The 16,252-nt window shown below is 37.3% G+C and overlaps 2 protein-coding genes across 2 annotated transcripts; one reads left to right on the top strand and one right to left on the bottom strand.

Moving 5' to 3' along the window:
* The first annotated feature begins 10,531 nt into the window (after positions 1 to 10,531).
* On the top strand, positions 10,532 to 10,966 carry LOC138894307 (uncharacterized). Its single transcript, XM_070178997.1, has one exon. It carries the CDS (start codon positions 10,532 to 10,534, stop codon positions 10,964 to 10,966), a length of 435 nt encoding a protein of 144 aa, XP_070035098.1.
* A 449-nt stretch (positions 10,967 to 11,415) lies between these two features.
* On the bottom strand, positions 11,416 to 11,799 carry LOC104100859 (uncharacterized). The gene has a single exon (XM_009608210.1). It carries the CDS (start codon positions 11,797 to 11,799, stop codon positions 11,416 to 11,418), a length of 384 nt encoding a protein of 127 aa, XP_009606505.1.
* Between the last annotated feature and the right edge of the window lie 4,453 nt (positions 11,800 to 16,252).

Here is a 16,252-nt window from a genome sequence, read left to right on the forward strand (position 1 = left end):
CTAAAAACTGAAAAAAAAAAAAGAAAATATTTTTTTTCCCAGTTTTTAGATAAAAAATGATTTTAAAAAAATTGAAAAATATTTTCTAAAATAATATTTTTGTAAAAACTGAAAATAAAAACTAAAAAACAATTTTCTAAAGCAATTTTTTTGTAAAAACTGAAAAAATAAATATTTTCTTTTTTTTCAGTTTTTAGTTAAAATTATTTCAGTTTTTTTCAGTTTTTAATTTCTTTAGAAAATTACTTTTCAATTTTTGTTTTCCAGTTTTTACAAAAATATTATTTTAGAAAATATATTTTAGTTTTTTTTAAAGCAGTGTTTTTTTGTAAAAACTGGAAAAAAATTATTTTCGTTTTTTCAGTTTTTTGTAAATTTATTTTTTAGTTTTTTTCTGTTTTTACAAAAAAAAAAAAAAAATTCGGGTATGGATAATTGGTCTTTTTAATTAATTAGGAGATATTTAGAATTGACCAACTAGACGATGACACGTGTCCCTCCGTTTAAATGAGAGGTATATTTGAATCCAAAGTATGACTATAGGGGTATAAATAACCCAATAGTATAACGAGAGATATTTTTAGACTATTTTCGAAAATAGAGAGGTATATTTGTTCCTTTGCCGAAATAAGAAAGATTCATTCATTAGCCGCATATTCATCGATTTCGTAACTTAGCAACAAATCTAAGGTTGTATTTTCCTAGTTATGTCAATACCTAGAGAAAAAAGTAGAAATATTACCGAATTAGGCAATCAAACCATGTTATCTATTACTCCTATAATATATAGGATCAAGTAATAAAATGAATATAAGAATACATATTAATCAATCGCGTTAATTTAAATAAAATTTATGCAAAAGATGTGTGTCTTGCATTTTACTTTATGCCTTGGCAGCGAATACCCAATTTTTTAAAATCCTTTTAAAGAGTTGTTTATACCTTTTGGTTTCATCGACGAAAACAAAAACAACAAAAGTTACCTAAGTCTTGAAGTAGTTATATCCTACGAGCAAAGTGGTCATAGATTTCCATGTCTCACCAATTTTACTTACGTCCAAACTGTTTGGTGAATATCCCTTTCTAATTCTGATGGGATCTAGATTCAAATCATTTGAATTAATAGTATAGTTTATTTTCAAAATTTGAGTTAATAATTGCACGATAAATTACACCTTAAGAAACACACTTCAATTAAGTGACGGTTACAACGTTAAAGGATAAAGTTTTTCTGTCGTCTTGTAGTGGACGGTTGTTGACACTTGACACCTGTCTGATTTAGACAAAATATAGAAAAAAAGGGTCTAACTTAAATTCTTATCCAAAATAAAAAAGAAGCAAAAGTGGTAGTAAAAAGGAGAAAAATTACCGGTGACTGAGGATTGAGGGGTAGTTTTTATTGGGTTTTACAGTTGAGTTCGATTTGTTGGGAGGTTTTGTAGTAAAAGAAGGGTTAGATAAAACCTGGCAGTGAAAATTGAAAGGGCGAGGTGTGTGTTTAGGGACAAGTTCTCCGATAAAATTGGAACAAAAAACCTTTGCCCTTTATTCGTAAAAGAGTGGATAAACCATGTTATTCTCACTACTATTCTATAAGTCCACTAATTTATTAAAGGTTTTGTTGTGGATTTTCTTTTTTCGACTTTTAGGGTTTTTTTCCTTTTTTCTTTCGACAGAAGAAGAAATTAATAAAAGGTTAATTTAGATGCAACCATTTGATTACGAGTTACAAGTAATTTTGTTTATGCACACACGCTTGACATGGAAATATTACTATATAATTATGCATAAATTTACAAACTGTAAATTACATTTTCCTCTAGATATAATGTACTACTTTGCATGGTTAGAGATTAATTTTAGCGCAAACGCATGAAATGAAATAACTATTTGGAGACATACAATATTACTAGATTATGAATAAATTACAAATAGAAAATTATACTTTCTTCTAAATATTATGTATCTTTTACATGGTTAGATATTGAAGTTTAATCATCACTTGATAATCAATCTCACCTTTCACCGCGTAAGCGGGGTTCAAATATGATAAGTAGTGCATCTTTCTCCTTTCTGTTGGGTTTTTTGGGCCGTTTACTTCCTGCGTGGATTAAAAAGTGCCTTTTGGAACAATTCATTTTTGCTTTTGGCCTATACATAAAGACCATTTATGTCTGATTTGGGGGTTAGAGAGATTGAGAGACAACATCCATTTTTAACACAAAAGAAGAAGAGAGAGTGTGCATATTTTTCTACAAAAAAAATCAGCTTGAGCAGCATACATTAAACTTCGATTTCCTTTTATTTCTTGTCGGATCGAGCTAAAATTTGAATTGGGAGTTTTTAATATTTGGTTCTTGGATTTCAATGCTGGAAATGGAATTTGGAGGACTGTAGCTTCGATTTTGAAGGCGTGAACAATAACTTATTTTTGGGGTGATTTCTCTCCTTTCTTCAATTATTTTGGTGCAATTTTATTTTTATTGTTGCTCTTAGTTTGGCACTTACTTTATTACCAATTTAAAGAACTTTTGTAACTTTTGTTCATTAATTTAGTGGAGCTTTGAGAGTCTTTGGTCACGTAATTTTTACTCTTCACATTAAGGATGGTGTCTCGTTTGTTTAATTTATTTTTACCTTGTCGTATTTATTTATTGGTTGATATATTTACTGCATGGATACATTTGTGCTTAATTTTCTTTGTTTTCTCTTGGTTCAAATAGATTGAAAAAGTTAGACTAAGGTATTATTTTGCCGCTATCTTATCGTGCGCATTGTTTGTGCTTACTTTTCCCCGATACAGTGGTACCACACACTACTAAAAAATTTAGTTTTAGCGACGGACAAATTCTGTAGCTAAACAAAAAATCCGTCACTAACGACAGATTATCAAAAAATCTTGCTAGCTATGAACGATTTAGTGACAGATTAGCGACGACGTTCGTAGCTAATTCTATTTTTTTTTGTAGTGACAACTTATGGTTATATTGATTAATATTTCTATTTGGATGGCAGGGGCAAATATGAGCAAGATGGTGTATTAAAATGGCAGTAATTACCATATTTGAAAAGGCAAGATGAAAAATCTTCTATTTAAGAAAATGCATTTACATGTTTGCTTCTAATAAACTCGAATCTATGTCTGATGAGGATTGAAAATTTGAGTATTTACAGGTTAGTGGCTATATTAGACATTGAGTTGAAAATAATACACAAAATCTTATTGTGAATAAAATACATGCTAGAATTTTGTGGGATAAACTCGAGACACTTTATGCTTCGATGATTGATAATAATAAGTTGTTCATGCTGAAACAATAGATGAATATTACATACAAAGAGGGCAGTCCTATTTTTGATCATACAAATAATTTTTGAGGTATTCTTGATCAGTTGTCTGGAATGTTTGGAAGGTTTGATGAATAAATATAAGGACTTTGGCTTTTGAATACTCTGGGAAACTCGTCGGGTTTCTTTAACTAATTCGGCTCCCAATGGTATTGTAACTATGAAATATGCTAAGAATGATGTTTTAATGAATATATGAGAATAAGATCTCACACTTCGTCTTCTTTAGCTTCACACTCCGATATTTTGATTACTGAAGACAAGGGAAAAAATAATTTCAGAGGTCAGAATGATAGAGGTAAAAATTGAAGTAAGTCAAGGTCCAGGTACAAGAATATTATATGTGATAATTATAATAAGAAAGGGTATATTAAGAAATATTATTACAAGTTTAAGAGATAAATAAGACAACAAAAGGAAGATGGCGACAACGAAAATCGTGTTACTATTGTTATTAACGATGATATTCTTTTTTCCCGCAAAAAATATATCATTAATCTTGTTCATGATGAGACTAGATGATTTGTAGATTCAGGTTCCACTTCTCATGTCTCGCCAAAGGAAATATATTTCTTCTTATATTCCAGATAATTTTGGAAGGTAAAAAAATAGGTCATGATGATGAGATTGGGGTCTTTGGCGTTAGCATAGTTTGTATGAAAACTAACAATAATTCGAGATTAGTTCTTAACAATATCAAGCATGATCCAGATATTCGTCTGAAGTTAATCTATGTCGGAAATCTTGATGAAGAGGATTATTATAATATTCTTGGTGGTAGCCAGTGAAAGCTTACTAAAGGTATAGTGCTCGTGGATCGATGTATAAAGTTATGTCGCTTGTACAAAATGCATGGCTTTATTTTTACTGACTCAATTGATTTGGTGGAGAATGATACTTCATTAGAGTTATGGCATAGAAAGCCGAGTCATGTGAGTGATAAGGAGATTGATAATTTGGCTAAGAAGAATTTGCTTTTTGGAGCGAAACAAGCAAAGTTACAGAAATGTGTTCATTACTTTGTTGGAAAAAAGAAAAGAGATTCTTTTAGAGTTATCCTTCTTCGAGAAAGCTTGATTTTCTGGAATAAGCACACTCTTAGTTATGTGGTTCTTTTAAAGTAAGGTCTCACAGCGGTGCACTTTACTTTGTGACTTTTATTGATGATCATTCTCGCAAACACTGGGTATTTCCTTCGAAGTCCAAAGATCAAGTACTTGATGTGTTTAAGGATTTTCAGGCCTTGTTTGAGAGGCAGTCAAGAAAGAAATTAAAATGCTTCCGCTCAAATAATAGTGGTGAGTGTATTGGTCTTTTTAATAATTATTGCAAATCGCGGCATCAGAAAACTCCTCCAAAGACTTCTCAGTTAAATAGTTTAGTAGAGATGGTAAATAAAACTTTAGTCAAAGAGTTAGATACTTGCTTTCAAATGCTAAGCTGCCAAATTCCTTTTGGGCAGAAGCCATTTGCTGCTTATGATATCAATTTGTCTCCTACTATTGCTTTAGATGGTGATATCCCTTACAGAGTTTGGTTTGGTAAGAATATTTTTTATGATCATTTGAGAGTCTTCGGGCGTAACGCCTTTATACATACTCCTAAGAATGAGAGGTCAAAGTTGAATGTTAAAACTAGGCAGTGTATCTTCATTGGTTATAGTCAAGATGAATTTGGCTATCATTTTTATGATCTAGTTAGGAAGAAACTTGTTAAAAGCCATAATGTTGTGTTCTTTGAAGACCAAACAATTGATGATTTTCACAAAGCTAAGAAGATTGATTCTCAGAGCAGTGAAAGCTTAGTTGATGTTAATCCAGTTCCTATGACTATTCCACCTGAAGAAAATCTTCAAAATGATGATAATGAAGATGGTGATTATGTTCAAAATGACCAGCATGATGTTATTGATGCTCCAGTTCAGGATAGTGTGGTTGGTCAGGAACCAATTGCAGTTGATGCTCTAGAGAGTTCTCTTAGAAGATCTATTAGAGAGAAAATACCTTCTTCTTGTTATCCTCATACTGAGTATACTTTTGGCTGATGGAGAGAACCTTGAAAGTTTTAAAAAGGCCATGCATAGTGAAGAAAATAAAAAGTGGTCTAATGCTACGAAGGATAAGATAAAATCCTTACATGATAATCATACTTTTGATTTGGTTAAGCTACCTAAAGATAGAAAAGCTGATGAGCGCAAAACACAACACAAAATTGATGCTCGCTACACAAAGATCGTATAGTTTAATTATCGTCTCCATATGGATTGAATTTTAATAATGTTCAAGTAATTTATGGCTTAACACTATTCAGGATAATTAACACTTTGATTGGAATGACTATGAACTAAAATTAACTATTAAAATTAATTAACAATTGATCACAGAGAACTAGAGAGTAGAGCAATGGGTTATTATCAAGACGAAGAATAAGGGTTTTGACATGATAGGTGCAAGATTGCTATCTTGAATTTGACGTTGTTATTGTAATGATCCAACCGGTTGTTTTGAGAATTAGCATCCCGTTCGGTGGCTTAAGGTCTCGAGTAGCTTCGTATTATGTATTATGACTTGCGCGTGTAGTCGACTTCGATTTTTCGGATGATTCGGGAGTGATTTGGAAGAACAATTCTTGTTTTAGAAGTTTAAGTGAAAAGAGTTTATCGGAGTTTGACTTTTATCAAGACGACTCCGGAATGGTGTTAGATGATTTCAATAGTTTTGTATGGTGATTTTGAATTTAGGCATGTGTCCGAATTTAGATTCGGAGGTCCGTAGGTTGATTTGATGCATTTTGGCGAAAAATGAAAAGTGAAGGTCTGGAAGGTTGAGAGATTTGACCGGGAGTTGACTTTATTGATATCGGGTCCATATTTTAATTCAGGAAGTTGATATAGCTCTGTTGTGTCATTTAGAACTTGCATGCAAAATTAACTTCATTCCGGGTTGATTTGATATGATTCGGCGCAAGTTGTAGATGTTGAAAGTTCATAAGTTCATTAAGTTCGATGTGAGATGCGATTCATAGTTTTGATATTGTTTGATATGATTTGAGGCCTCAAGCAGATCCGCGTTATATTTTTCGACTTATTGGTACGTTCGGACGGGGTCCCGATGGGCTTGGGTGAGTTTCAGATAGGTTTGGGTTGTGTTGCGCTCGTTTTTTATGTTTCAACTTCATTTCTTCAAGATAAAATGATACCACATTGAGAAAATGAGATCCAATTTCCATTTTGATTGAATCATTAGATCCGTATTGTAATTACATAGGCATAACAAAAAGAACCATCGAATTTGGACATCGTATGAGGGCGTTATGCTCATTTTAGTGTCAAAGAAGAGAGCTGGTGCTGGTGCTTCGCAGATGCGAAGTTGGGTCCGCATCTGCGACCCCGTAGGTGCAAAAAATGGTCCGCAAAAGCGGAAAGGACAGCTGGAAATGCACAGGTGTGGATTTTTGGTCGCAAAAGCAAAAATCCCTGTGTATAAAAATATCAGACCGTGTTCTTTTGGTATTTTGAGCATATCTTGAGTTCTAGAGCTTCGATTGAGGTGATTTTTGCAGCGTTCTTCTCGTCTTTTCATGGGGTTCAGTATCTAACTATAATTTTTGTATTTTGATATGATTACAGAAGTTCATTTTTGAATTAATTCATATTTTTATTGGAGAATTGGGGGTTTTATCAAAAACTTTTCTAAAGAGAATAATTGAGTTTTGAACATCGATTCAGAGTCGGAATTGGATAAAATCAGTATGGTTGGACTTGTAATTGAATGGGTTGTCAAAATTTATAGATTTTATCGGGTTCTGAGGTGCGGGCCCGGGGTTGACTTTTTAGTTTTCATTAAAGATCGAAGCTTTATTATCCGTAGGTTTTTTCTATGATTTTTATTTATGATATTAAGTTATTTTGGCTAGATTTGAGCTGTTCGGAGGTTGTTTCATACGAGAAGGTCATTTTAGAGTATCGATTTAGCTTCTTTGAGGTAAGTATCTTGCCTAACTTTGTGGGGGGGGGAGGGGGGAACTACCCCTTAGGATTTGAGTCGTTTGTGCTAATTATGTTATGTGAAAGCCTTGTACGCAAGGTGACGAGTACGTACTCAGGCTTATTTGTGGAAATTGACCGGTTTAGACTCTTAAGCTTCTTTTCATGTATTTATTTGGAATTTTTAGCACATGTTATATCTTTTATTCGCCATGTCTACTATCACATGCTTTGTTTGAAGTTGTCGTTACATGTCACATCCTTTACTTGTTGAGTTAGCTCTTATATGTTTTATTTGAAGTTGTTACCACATTTATTATAATGTGATCTCTTTTATTGTTGAGTTATTCTTAGTTGAAATTATTGTGCATGATATCCTTTTGTTGCCGGGTTATTCTCATGCATTTAGACGTAGTACTAGTTCGTGTCATCTCTCTTTCATTGTTAGCCTAATTCATACACTAGAACCTAGAGTTTACCATTTCATGGAGATGCTTTCACTATTGAGTTTATCCTTAAACAATTAATTGGAATTGAGGTTATCGAAAGTCATTAATCTATTTTAAATTGAAGTTTTGTTTAAATGGGGTGTTGTTCCTTGTGAGTTACTTTTCGCTCGTTTTGTTGTTATTGAGATTTTATACACATTGTGTTTGAGCCGTGGGCTATTTGTTGTTGAAATATTGATATTATTGGATTTTGGAAAGGTTGTGGCCTATGGGCACTTGTGTTATGAGTTGATACGGCGTGTTGTTGTGATGCTAGCATTTGGGAATTATTGTATGTTTTGGTTGTTGTTATGCGGAGTATAAGGGTGGTTTTCACCATTGTTGTTATGCGGGGCATAAGGGTGGCATCTCATTGTTGTTGAATATACGAAGTAATAAAGGTGGCTATTGTGTTATTGTCAGGGCGGCGTGATACGGGTGGCTATTATACGTAGTGATACAGGTGGCTATCGGAGAGATAAGGGTGGCTAACGATATTGTCAGGGCGGAGTGATACGGGTGGCTATCGGAGAGATAAGGGTGGCAATATCAGGGATGATGTGTGATGGCTTGGGGACATTGTGTTGGTGATTTTTGTGTGATGGTGTGCTTTTCCTTGTGTTTGACATACACCTTGCGTCACTTATTTTGTTGCTTCGATGAGCTACTCGATTTACTTAAAATTACTTGTTAATTGGGGTTGCGGTAGTACACTCACACAAGCATACACCGTAGCATACCACTTATACTAGCTCAGGAGCATGCAACTTGACATTTATTGATCACGCCCATATGTTCTTGTATTATCCGTCTTTATGTTGCTATTGAGCCTATGACCATACCGGGCGGATTATGATTGTGAGCGTGTGACCATGCCGGGCGGATTGTGATTGTGAGCATGTGACCATGCCGGGCGGATTGTGAATGTGAGCCTGTGACCACGCCGGGCGGATTGTGAATGTGAGCCTGTGATCATGCCGGGCGGATGGAGATATTGGCACATGAGTTGTCCATGCATTTGTGATTCGAGATGCGGGCACGAGGTGCCGTGAGTATATGCTGGGGGTGAGACCCGTGACTTGTGACTATGAAATAAGGTATCACAAAGTGATTTCATTGTGAATCTTGTGTTAGAACGGCTTGATTAATTGGCTGTCCTTTGTGTTCCTTATTTGGTTTCTATGGAATTTTCACGGTGTTATTGCTTTAATGTTTATATCACATGTTGATTTTATTGCCATTTACTGATTTCTGCTTTCCATTATTAGCTTTATATTTCTATACTGCACAAGTTATTTTGTCTAGTGAGTGTCTTGACTGTACCTCGTCACTACTCCACCGAGGTTAGTCTTGATACTTACTGGGTACCGACCGTAGTTTACTCATGCTACACTTCTACATATTTTTGTGCAGAGCCAGGTATTGGAGATATCGGACTCGGGTGGAGGCAGCTTGTTGATCGCAAGGATTCAAGGTAGAGTTGCTTGGTAGTCGCAGTCCCTTGGAGTCCTTTCCTTATATTGTATTGTTGGTTGTTATTTGAACAGTATTTTATTTCGATCCTTGAGATCATTTCATATATTCAGCTAGAGTTTGTGACTCTGTATTACCAAATCTTGGGAGGTTGTTATGATCATTGTCACGTAGGCTTATTCCGCTTTTGTTTCGATATTTATTTTAAACTATGTTTCAAATTATCATTGTTAAAATTGGCTTAATCGTTGTTAGTAATCTGCTTACCTAGTCTTAGAGACTAGGTGCCATCACGATGCATGCGGTGGGTTTTTTGGTTGTGACAAGTTGGTATCAAAGCTCTAGGTTTATAGGTTTTACGAGTCACAAGCAAGTTTAGTAGAGTCTTACGGATTGATATGGAGACGTATGTACTTATCTTCGAGAGGCTACAGAAATATTGGAAAAATTTCACTTCTTTCATTCCTGCCGTGCGGATTTCTTGATTTCACAGATGGTGAGGACACGCGCTACCGTATCAGATGAGCAGACACCCACGCCCCCTGTTAGAGCCGCTAGAGGCCGGGGCCGAGGTAGAGGCCGGGGAGGGGAACGCGCCGCATCTAGAGCACCTGTCAGAGCAGTAGTTGAGGAGCCGCCAGTAGCTCCGGTTGGAGGACAGGCACCGGAGGCGTCTGTTGTTACCCCCGAACTTCAGGAGACTTTAGCGCAGTTCTTGAGCATGTTTGATATATTGGCTCAGGCGGGATTGATCTCTATTGCACCAACTATTTCGTAGATTGGGGGAGGAGCTCAGACTCCCACCGTATGTACTCTAGAGCAACATGCTCATATGGGTTAGGTTCCGGGTGTGGTGCTGGTACAACCTATTATTCCGATTCAGCCTGAGGTCAGGCCAGGGGCATCAGAGGAGGAACAAAAGAGGCTTGAGAGGTTCAAGAGGTATAGTCCACCTACTTTTAGTGGCACAGCTACCGAGGATGCACATGGTTTTCTAGAGAAGTGTCATTGTATTCTATGCACCATAGGTATTGTGGAGGTGAGCGGAGTTGCTTTTACTACATTTCAGCTGTCAGGAGCAGCGTATCAATGGCGACAGGTTTATGAGGAGGGTAGACCAGCCGATGCAGCACCACCCATTTGGGATCAGTTTTCAAAGATGTTCTTGAGGGAGTTTGTTCCCTAGACCCTCAGGGATGCGTAGCGTACAAAGTTTGAGCAACTGCATCAGGGCACCATGACAGTGTTAAAGTATGCCATCAGGTTCGGTGAGTTATCCCGTCATGCACCTACTTTGGTTCCTACAGTCAGAGAGCGAGTCCGCAGATTCATTGAGGGGCTCAGTTATGATCATAGATTCTACATGGCTCGGGAGTTGCAGACTGATACTCTATTTCAGCAGGTGGTGAAGACTGCCAGGATGTTAGAGCGTATTCGGTGTGAGGAGAGGGAGGATAAGGAGACCAAGAGGTCTCGAGGTTCTGGAGGGTTTAGTGGATTATACTCTTCAGCTATGACTCATCGTGGCGGAGGCTCGGGCAGTCGGCCAGTCCAGTTCATACTTCAGACTACTCGTGATGCTCCAGTTAGTCAGGGTACTTATGTGGGGCAGTCATCTTTTAGTGCACCACAAGATAGTCGAGGAAATCCTTTGTTGGGAAAAGTCAAATAATAATGATGAAGACATACACAAAGAAAACATATATACATATTTACATCCCTCACCACACACTTTAAATTGTGACATGTCCCCATGACACACAAATAAAAAGCAAGAGATAAAAAAACTCCATGAATCATCTAGTCTGGGTCTGAATCAATATCGGGGTCTGCTTTGCACGCCTGACCTAGTGCACACAACCATGCCGAGATTTTCTTTTCTAACTTCTTTGGGCGCACCCCACACTTATCATGTTTGTTCTCTTCAGCTAGATCCTTTAGGACATCCACCTTAAAATTAGTCTTCCCTAGGTGCCCTTATTGCTTCCTTCATCTTGAACACCACTCTCTCTTCCCTCGCTCTTAGCATGAGATGCCTTTCCTGAATATCCAGTATAGCTCTGCTAGTAGCCAAGAAGGGTCTCCCTAAAATCAGAGGGACCTCCTTATTTTCTTCCATGTTCACCACATGAAGTCCACAGAGAACGCAAATTTGTCCACCCGAACTAGTACATCTTCCACTATTTCTTCAAGTATTATCATAGTCTGATCCATCAACTGCAAAGACACAGGTACAGATTTGATTGACCCAATCTCTCTCTCAAGCTTCCTGAAAATAGACAAGGGCATAAGAATAATAGAAGCACCTGAATCACACAAAGACTTATCAAAGTTTGTACTTCCTAGAGAGCAAGCTATAGCGAAATTCCCAGGATCTCCACACTTTCGAGGGAACTTATTTTGCAGAATCGCACTACAATACTCTGTGAGCTTGACAACCGAAGTCTCTTCCACTTTTTGCTTGTTGGACAATATCTCCTTCAAGAACTTGGCATATGCTGGCATTTGTGAGAGTACCTTGTTGAAAGGTAGATTAACATGCACCTATTTGAGCACTTCTAGAAAACGCCTAAATTGTTTGACCAACTTATCTCTTCTTTTCTTCTGGGGGAAAGGTAGAGCATGCATATATTTGATTTCCTCAGTCTCTTCATTCATTGAATTTTTGTTCTTCTTCTTCTTCTTCTTCAAAGATCTATTCTTCCTCTTCTTCTTCAGACCATCCTATGGATCTACCCTCACTTCAACTTCTTGATTATTGTTATTTTTCTGCTCCTCTACAGTCTCAATTTGTCCTTGAATCAACTCGCCCTTTTTATTTTGCACTGGGTCCTTCAATACTTGCCCACTCCTTAATGACACTACGTTTTATCGTTTCTTTTGGATTTCTTTCGGTATCAGCAGGAAGCGTTCCTGGAGCCCTCGCAGATAATAGATTAGCAATATTCCCCACATGTATTTCCAAGTTCCGGATGATTTGGCCATGAGTTTCAAGTCTCTCATATGTCTAAATAATGAAGGCCTTCATTAGACTTTCATGCTACACTGATTGGACTATTGGGCTGGTATTACTGCCTCTGCTAATTTAGAAAACCTGGAGCTCCTTGTCCCTGGGGTAGGGGATTATTCTGTTGCCATGCGTTCAAACTACCACCAGGTAAACTCCACAAAAAATCGGGGTGCCTCTAGCCCATGGAGTTGAAATTTCTTCCACCTTGATAGTTTCTTCTGTCAAAACTTCCCACATCATTCACCACCTCATTTGTAACTGAGGCCTGACACTCATGTGTTGGATGGCCCATCCCACAAAAATCACAAACTGTTGGTGGCTGACTTTGGACCTTAGTTAAGGTCAACTTTCTGATCTTCTTTGTTATTGAAGCAATCTAAGCCTGCATTGAGATATTAGATTCCACCTGATGTATCCCAACCGCTTTTCTTCTTTATTTCCTTCAGTAGGCCATTGGTTGCATCTTCAGATAGCTCATCAAGAATCACAACAATCTCCTCAGGTGTTTTCTTCATTAAAGGACCTCCAACCGCATTGCTTAGAGTTCTTCGTGAAGAAGGTGTCAATCTATCCCAAAAATCCTGGAGTTGCATCCACAATTCAATTCCATTATGCTGACATTTTCTGACTATCTCTTGAACCTCTTCCATGCCTCAAAACCTATTTTTGTGTCCTTTTGGCAGAAGTTATGGATTTCTCTCCTAAATTTCCCCGTTTTTGCCGATGAGAAGTATTTGTTAAGGAACGTTTTAGTCATGTCTTCCCATGTCCTGATAGACCCAGTTGGTAAGCTTTGCAGCCAGTGCAGTGAAAAGGGGAATGCCCTTAAATAAACTGCATCTTTTGACACTCCGTTGTACTGGAAGGTGTTCATGATTTCCTCAAAATCCATCAGATTTGTGATTGGATCTTTAATCACCTTGCCTCTGAAGACATAGTTATTTTGGATGGTTTACATAAGACTTTGCTTCAGTTCTTCACTGCAATCGGCGGGGCCCTCACACTTGACAATCCCTAATTGTATACTGGCCTAGCATATTCTCTTTATAAGTTACCAGGCATGGGTCCAACATTCCAAAATTCATCTTCTACAAGAGGTCGGTTCAGGTTGAATCTCCGTCCTCTGTCCCTATTAACAGTTTCATCATCTCCTAGAGCTGCTTCAGTAACTTTCTGTGCAGCTGCTTCTTATCGCTTGGTGGCTTCCCTTGTAGCCAAATCAACTCTATCATTACTGTTTTTAGCCATGGGTTCCTGGGTCGAAGACTGCCCCAAGAAATTTCTGGTGAGTTTTCTCTCTTTTCTCAGCTGTCACCGGTGTTTCTCTAACTCCAGCTCGTATGCTTCACTTCCTTTGAAGAAGATCGAGTCATACACCAGAGAAATCAAATCTGTTACCTGCACAAGTAAGAAACGTTAATACAAGAAAATAAAATTTGTTCCTGAATTAGCACCAAAAACTATTTTGAACACTATTGATTGCCAATCCTCCGCAATTGCGCCAAAATTTGACGAGTACAAAATACAACACGAAATTGATGCTCACTAGCCAAAGATAGTATAGTTTAATTATCGTCTCCATAAGAATTGGATTTCAATAATGTTCAAGTAATTTTTGGTTTAACACTATTCAGGATGATTCACACTTTGATTGGAATGACTATGAAAAAAGATTAACTGTTAAAATTAATTAGCAATCGATTACAGAGAACTAGAGAGTAGAGTAATGGGTTATTATCAAGACGAAGAATAAGGGTTTTGACATGATAGGTGCAAGACTGCTATCCTAAATTTGACACTGTTATATTTCACTCTGAAGGTTCTATCGATTCTCACGAATTCAATAAGTGATTAGATTATACTTCCGATTTAGATTCCTTTCTCGATTAAATCTAAATATTTCAAATTAACTTATCTTTCACCGAAAACCTCAAAAAATATGAATAAGTTTGAAAACTGTGATTTTCCCCAAAAAAAAAACCTTTCAACAATAAACAAGATTTTTCATTTTCAGATAGCATGAGAAAATGAATCTTTATGCCTGTATCTCAAGTACGCATGTCAAATGCAATGCATCTCAATGATGAACTGATGTACTCACACTCTCAGAGTACTCAATCTCACTGTCTCGTATTCTCACTCATCATGCTCAACACTCATCACACTGAGTCACTCAGTATTGTACAGAGTAGATCTAGCCCAAACATAATAACTGCTAGCAACTGCGCTCACTGGGTTGTGCAGACTCCGGAGGGGCTCCTTCAGCCCAAGCACTATAATCCGCACGGACAACTCACGTGCTGCACGGACAACTCACGTGCTATAGTATCAATATATGGATCTACACGGACAATTCACATGTTGCACGGACAACTCATATGCTATAGTATCGATATCTGGATCCGCACGAACAACTCACGTGCTGCACGGACAATTCACGTGCTATAGTATCAATATCTGGATCCGCACGGACAACTCACATGCTATTGTATCAATATCTTCAGAATCAGGCCCTCGGCCTCACTCAATCATCAATCTCTCCAGTCTCCCAGCCTCACAACACTCATGATAAGCAGCCCAAGTCAATGATATGAGATGCGACAATATACAATAACAGAGACTGAGATATGATATGTAATGATGAATACGACTGAGTACATAACTACAATTAAACAAATAACTCAACAGCAAAGAATGACCACTGTGGGTCCCAATAGAGCCATCATATAGCCTAAACATGATTTCTAGCATAAATTAGAGCTCAATTGCTCTAACACATAGAGTATAGAAAAAAAACGTTTAGACAAGGTAGCTACATAATTCAATGGTATCGACTAACTCACAGTTACCACGTTGCATGCCCACATGCCCGTCACCTAGCATTTGCGTTACCTCAACATCAATCACATAGCACGTAATTCGAGGTTTCATACCCTCAGCACTAAGTTTAGAAGTGTTACTTACCTAAAATCGTGTAAATCTTTACTCCATCACGCCCTTGCCTCGCGAAACAGCCTCTGAATGCCTCGAATCTAGCCACAAACAATTCGATACAATCAACACGAGCTAAAGGAATCAATTCCATAAGAAAATACTAAGTCCTGAATCAAAAGTCAAAAAGTCAACTCAAAGTTAAACCCCGGACCCACATCTTGGAATTCGATAAAAGCCACAAAAATCCGAATACCCATTCAACCACGAGTCCAACCATATCAAAATTAGTCAAATCTGATGACAACTCGGCCTTCAAAAACTCATATTATAGTTTATGAAGTTTCTACAGTTTTTCCCAAATTTTCATCTCAAAATACTAATTAAATGATAAAAACAATAATATATTCATGTATATTAAGCAAATCCGAGTTAGAATCACTTATCCTGATGAATTTCTTGAAAACCCCACAAAACATTGCCACAAACCGAGCTCCCAAAGTCCAAATATGAAATAATACTCTAACCCTCATTTATAAAGTACAAAAAACTGATCTCCCATTGTGTTGACCGCACATATTTTGTGCGGTCCGCACATTCCAGGTTCCGCGGCCGCAATCCAAATTGTGCGGTCGCACTTCAGCAGTGGCTGCACTACCAGGATTCAGTAAATAATCCATAACTTTTATAGATATCCAAATAATTAATGGTTTACCTTTCTGAAAATCAGACTCAAAGGGCTACAACTTTTGTTTTTGGAGTATCTCCAAATTCCTTATAGATTAAACGATATAAGCTTCCGAAGTCAGACCATCAACCTGCAGATTCTCCTTTCTGCGGTCCGCACATTTCCTCTACGATCCGCACATGAGGCTTTGCCTCAGCACTCCAAAATGTGCCCTCCACACTTCACTCTCTCCAGCACATCATCAAAGTGCCGAAATGCCCAAACTTGTTCAAAACTCACCCGAAACACACCTGAGGTCACCGGGACCCCATCCAAACATACCAACAAGT

The sequence above is a fragment of the Nicotiana tomentosiformis genome, chromosome 6, assembly GCF_000390325.3.
Source record: "Nicotiana tomentosiformis chromosome 6, ASM39032v3, whole genome shotgun sequence".
In the NCBI taxonomy this organism is placed as follows: Eukaryota; Viridiplantae; Streptophyta; class Magnoliopsida; order Solanales; family Solanaceae; genus Nicotiana; species Nicotiana tomentosiformis.

Bases quoted from the DNA above. Each gene is read 5' to 3' on its own strand.
- LOC138894307 (XM_070178997.1), top strand. From the start codon at position 10,532: ATGACAGTGTTAAAGTATGCCATCAGGTTCGGTGAGTTATCCCGTCAT.
- LOC104100859 (XM_009608210.1), bottom strand. From the start codon at position 11,799: ATGCCAGCATATGCCAAGTTCTTGAAGGAGATATTGTCCAACAAGCAA.